The following is a 4,495-nucleotide window of genomic DNA, read 5'->3' as shown; positions in this document are numbered from 1 at the left end:
AGCAGCTGAAAGCGAGAAATTTTATTAAATTAAGTAAGATGTGCATGCGTATATATGTATGTATTTCTAACAGTAATTTACTTCAAACAAGTAAGAGCAGTGCTGTCTTCGGCTATGCCGAGGGCCTCATGAACATCAGAAAATTTAATTTTAAAAGACATTTGAAATTACATAGTCGTTCGAGAGCTAAACGAAGTTTTTATATCCACATCATTCATAGATAGAGGAGTTAAATACGTTGCATATGTATAAAAAATCATATCTAAAGAAGTAAAAAAGTCTAAATTCGGGAGGAGCCGAACATTAGAGTTTTTTTCACCTTTCCGAAAACTCCCGCTACATGGTAAGCAGGGGTGCATACCTATTTCAAACATCTTCGATAAACTTATGTAGTTAAATGTAGGCGGTATTACGCCCATTTTCAAAAATTCCATAATAATGCTACTTCTTTTCAAGTTTCACTGTAAGTATTTTGTTTGTAATGGGTGGAAATAGTGCGAAATTTCATGTTCCTAGCTGCTTAAGTGGAAGAGTTATAACGAAAAATCTCATATCTGAACAATCAGTCGTATGGAAGCTATTTTTTATAGTGGTCCGATTTTTCTAGTCTAGATTTTAGTGGGTCTATCTCTACTTATTCTGGTACTTACAAACATCAGACTAAAGTTATAATACCATTTCATGCTCATGAAATGTATTGGCGAACATTGTCGATGCCCTTAAACTCACCTTCATATTCGTTCGGCACACAAGCAGTCTTCTCGAATTCGGCACCACGACACTCGTTCGCTGAGGGCACATCGACCATGCACTTGCGGTGTCGAATGCGTATGCCATCGCTAGTACATTCTGACCAAGCGCTCCATGTGCTCCAACCAACGAAATCTGCAAGTTAAAAAAATAATAAAATTTATTCACATGTACATGTGAAGAAACACCTCTTAATTTGCTTCACTCACCAGTACACGGCGCCATAGCGCATTTCTCCTCCTCGATCGCCCTACCATTGCACAACTTATCGTGTCCACCTAAGCAACGCCTCGTACGGCGCTTTATGCCCATACCGCATGTCACCGAACAAGGTGACCAATCCGTCCAACAACTCCACTCGTGCGCTAGGACTACCTCATTTAGATTCGCCGCCGGTAGCACGGAAGATTCTTCGCAAGGTTGTATATTACACACACGTGCCTGTGTGGCATGGCGTCCCCGATGCTTGCCACCACTGCCGGCATCATGTAGCCGATATTGAATGCCACCGCCACAACTGGCACTACACGGACCCCATTCGCCATGCTCTTCACGTTCCTCCGACACTGCTGGTATGGCAACTGCTGCTGTCGAGCCGCCGTACACTTCGTGGTGTCGCTGGCAACTGCCATCCGCGTGGCATGTACGCGTTTCTTCCTTCGCCAATGTTAAACGCAAACTATTCAAGTCAGTTGTGCTGCCACGGCAGGCATATCTAAATCGACGCTCAACGTACGTGCCACTTGCTTCGGCGCTCTTACGGCTGTCATTGTAGTCTACCAACCAGGGCGTCCAGGAGCTCAGTTTCTTCACTTCGGGACAGGCGTGCACATTACACACTTCGTAGTCGATGGCACAGCCAGGACATTCCTGGCCGTCGTTCTGTGGCGCCGGATCGTTACATTCACGGCGACGTATGCGAAAACCGCCGCCACAATTCGCGCTGCATTCGCTCCACACTCCCCAGGGACCCCAACCACCATCGATTGCTTGCAATTTGGGCGTGGGGCAAGGTGGCAAATGACGGCAGTACATCTCTTGATGATCGTCCCCTACACAAGTGCGACCGCCATGCGCTGGCTTCGGATTGCCACACGTTCGCCGCCGCGTCTTCACCGCAATGCCACAGGACTGCGAACATGCAGACCACTCCGACCAGTTTGTCCAATCACCATGTACGGTGCAATTCGTCACTTCCGTTGTTATACCATCGCAAGAGCGTCCGCCATTTTGCGGTTGCGGATTGTTGCATTCACGTGTGCGGCACATGCAGTTGCCATCATCATCACCATGTTTCTTGCATTTATACCACTCCGACCAGGTGGACCAGGCGCCATCGATGGGTGCATTCAAGATGGGACACTGTAAGGTGTCGGGTTGTAGCCAGAATTTATTTAATTGCAGCACCAATTCTTGGGGCGTGCAACGCTCGATCAGCTCATTCCAACCGCAATACGGATCCATAGCGTTCAAGCAACTGCTCTGCGATACATGCCGACTACAACGCTGCGCCGGTATACGCACTAGTGACTGCTCAGTGCCGAGATACAGCGACTCAGTTACCTTGAGGTACTCCATTTTTAAAATTTCACCATCAGCACCACTATACTCCGCCGACTGCCACACCTCAACTAAGCACGTTTGCGCTCGACGCTCTTCTATCTGATGTTTGACGGAAAGTTTCTTGATGCGCTTGTCATCGGTGGACACGAACAAGACATGGACCTTTTCGGTTTTTGTTTGTAATGTATCCAAAGCTATATGATGGAAACGTTCCAGTTTGGAGTAGTATAGAGGTTGCTCGGTCATTGGTTGTACGGCTTGGGCCATAAGTTGGAATTTAGATGACTCGAGTAGACGCTTGTAGCGCATATCTGGGGAGGGTGTTTCGCATTGGAACTGGCTACGATGAGGCATATCTACAATGCGCCAGTCGGAATCGGCAGAGTCTTGATAGCGGAACGGGCCATCGAAGGCGGCATTTATTGCCGAGAGATTGTATGAACATATCGCTGAACCGTGAATGCTATTTCTGTGAGAAACGAATGAGAGAGGGAGGGAGAGAGAGAGAGAGAGTTAGCAAGATATTTTTCGATAAATTTGGTTTAATTCAAAACAGCATGAGCCTACTCACTCTGGTGTAGTAAAAGTCGCATGGAGAACATCCTCATCCGCCGAATAGGTCATGCCTTGTATCTCATCGAAATAAAACGGATACTCGCCGGGTAGTGAGCAATTCAGGCGCGCCTTAACGAACGAAGTCCAACTGTTTTTCAAAATGTGGTCGCCACCAACGTCATTTTTGCAAACCCGCACAATGCGCGAATAGATGATCTGTAAGTAAGGAAGTGTTGTTTTTTAAATATAATTGGGACTTATGAATTCTTATTTCTATCAGAACCAACCTTGCCCCAATTGCTATACTCCACAGCCGGCTCACGGAATAGGAAATAAACGAAATTGCCAGCCTCGAAGCTGCCCACGAAATGCGGATTATTCAACCAGTTGTTGTTGTATTGTTGAGTACGTACAATATGTCGATAGCCAAACTGATTGAAAGCAAGATACAAAAAAAAAAATCAAAATATTATTATGCATTCATCAGAGCGTGGCGGCAACATCTCCGACAACTTACAATTTTCTTTGGCTGCACCTCGGTGCGCAAAATCGCCGCATCGCCACCTGAGAAGTCGGTCGCTGTGCCCACAAACATCTTATCAGTGCTGGACATTAGACTCGTTATGCTTGAATGCGGATTGAAGGGACACTTTCCCACACCATTATCATAGGCCACAATAGTAAGGTTCTCCATCTGTACAAGCACAAACAAAGCATTGGTAATGAAGCGTGAAAAAAGCAAGACAAGAAAAGAGATTGCGAAATGCAATGAATTATTGATTGCCTAGCGAATTAAGCAAATACAGCTAATCCAGCAACCACTAACAATCAAGCACAGGCGAGCAACGAAACAACCAATCGACAAGTCAACTACGCAACAAACGAAACAACTAATAATCCCACCAGCTTACATGCAACTTGCAACTTGCTAATATTTGCTGCTAATGTTTATTGCACTAGCTGTTCATTTTATTTGCTGTTTCGATTTGTTTTCAGTTTTTTTTTTTTTTGTGGACCTATGCCAACGCTTGATGACTGGTTGCATTGATTGTAGTTAGTTTGTGTTTAGTTATTTTTTTTTGTAATTTTTCGTTTTTCTTAAGACATGTGTCTGAGTACCAACCTGGCGCCATGAACATTGCGGCTGAAAGGCGTTCGTCCCACACGCGTACAACTGATTCTCACCATAGCTCTGCAGTACGCGCACATAGTTGCGACACAAACGCTCCGACTGGCCTTTTACCTGACAAATGCCGATCTGTTCGGGCGGTGCAGCCCAAATGGCACGTTCCAGTGGCTCCAAATCGAAGGACATGCGATAAATTGAGTCGCTGTGTGTGTGTGACAATAAAAAAGACGAAAATAATTGGTTATTTTTGGATTTCATGCGAATGGTTAAAAAAGTGCATGGTTGCTAAATAAAAAAATATATACATACATACATATATTACAAACGAAATATATATGTCCATACATACATACAATTTAAGAAAATTTATTGCTTATATAAATGCTTGAGGGATTTATGCGTTTTAAGAGTGGTTGTGAACGCTTTTGGGCACTTTTAATTTTACCTATTTTAATTTTAATCAGGTGTTGGATGGACAAGTTTATAAACGAGCGCAAA

General features: G+C 44.5%; 1 protein-coding gene across 1 annotated transcript; it reads right to left on the bottom strand.

The window, feature by feature from the left end:
• Positions 1–729: 729 nt before the first annotated feature.
• Positions 730–4,199, bottom strand: Sema5c (Semaphorin 5c; the record flags this gene model as incomplete). The annotated part of the gene is made up of 6 exons (XM_017634529.1): positions 730–885; positions 960–2,782; positions 2,885–3,084; positions 3,156–3,299; positions 3,386–3,562; positions 3,992–4,199. Coding segments are annotated over 6 exons (2,708 nt in total), but the record flags the coding sequence as incomplete, so codon positions are not given.
• Positions 4,200–4,495: the final 296 nt, after the last annotated feature.

The sequence above is a fragment of the Rhagoletis zephyria genome, unplaced genomic scaffold (genome assembly GCF_001687245.7).
Source record: "Rhagoletis zephyria isolate East Lansing unplaced genomic scaffold, Rhagoletis_zephyria_1.1 Rzeph_scaffold_13653, whole genome shotgun sequence".
NCBI classification, from domain to species: Eukaryota; Metazoa; Arthropoda; class Insecta; order Diptera; family Tephritidae; genus Rhagoletis; species Rhagoletis zephyria.
The sequence above is the reverse complement of the archived record's forward strand: the minus strand, read 5'-3'. Positions and strand labels throughout refer to the sequence as shown.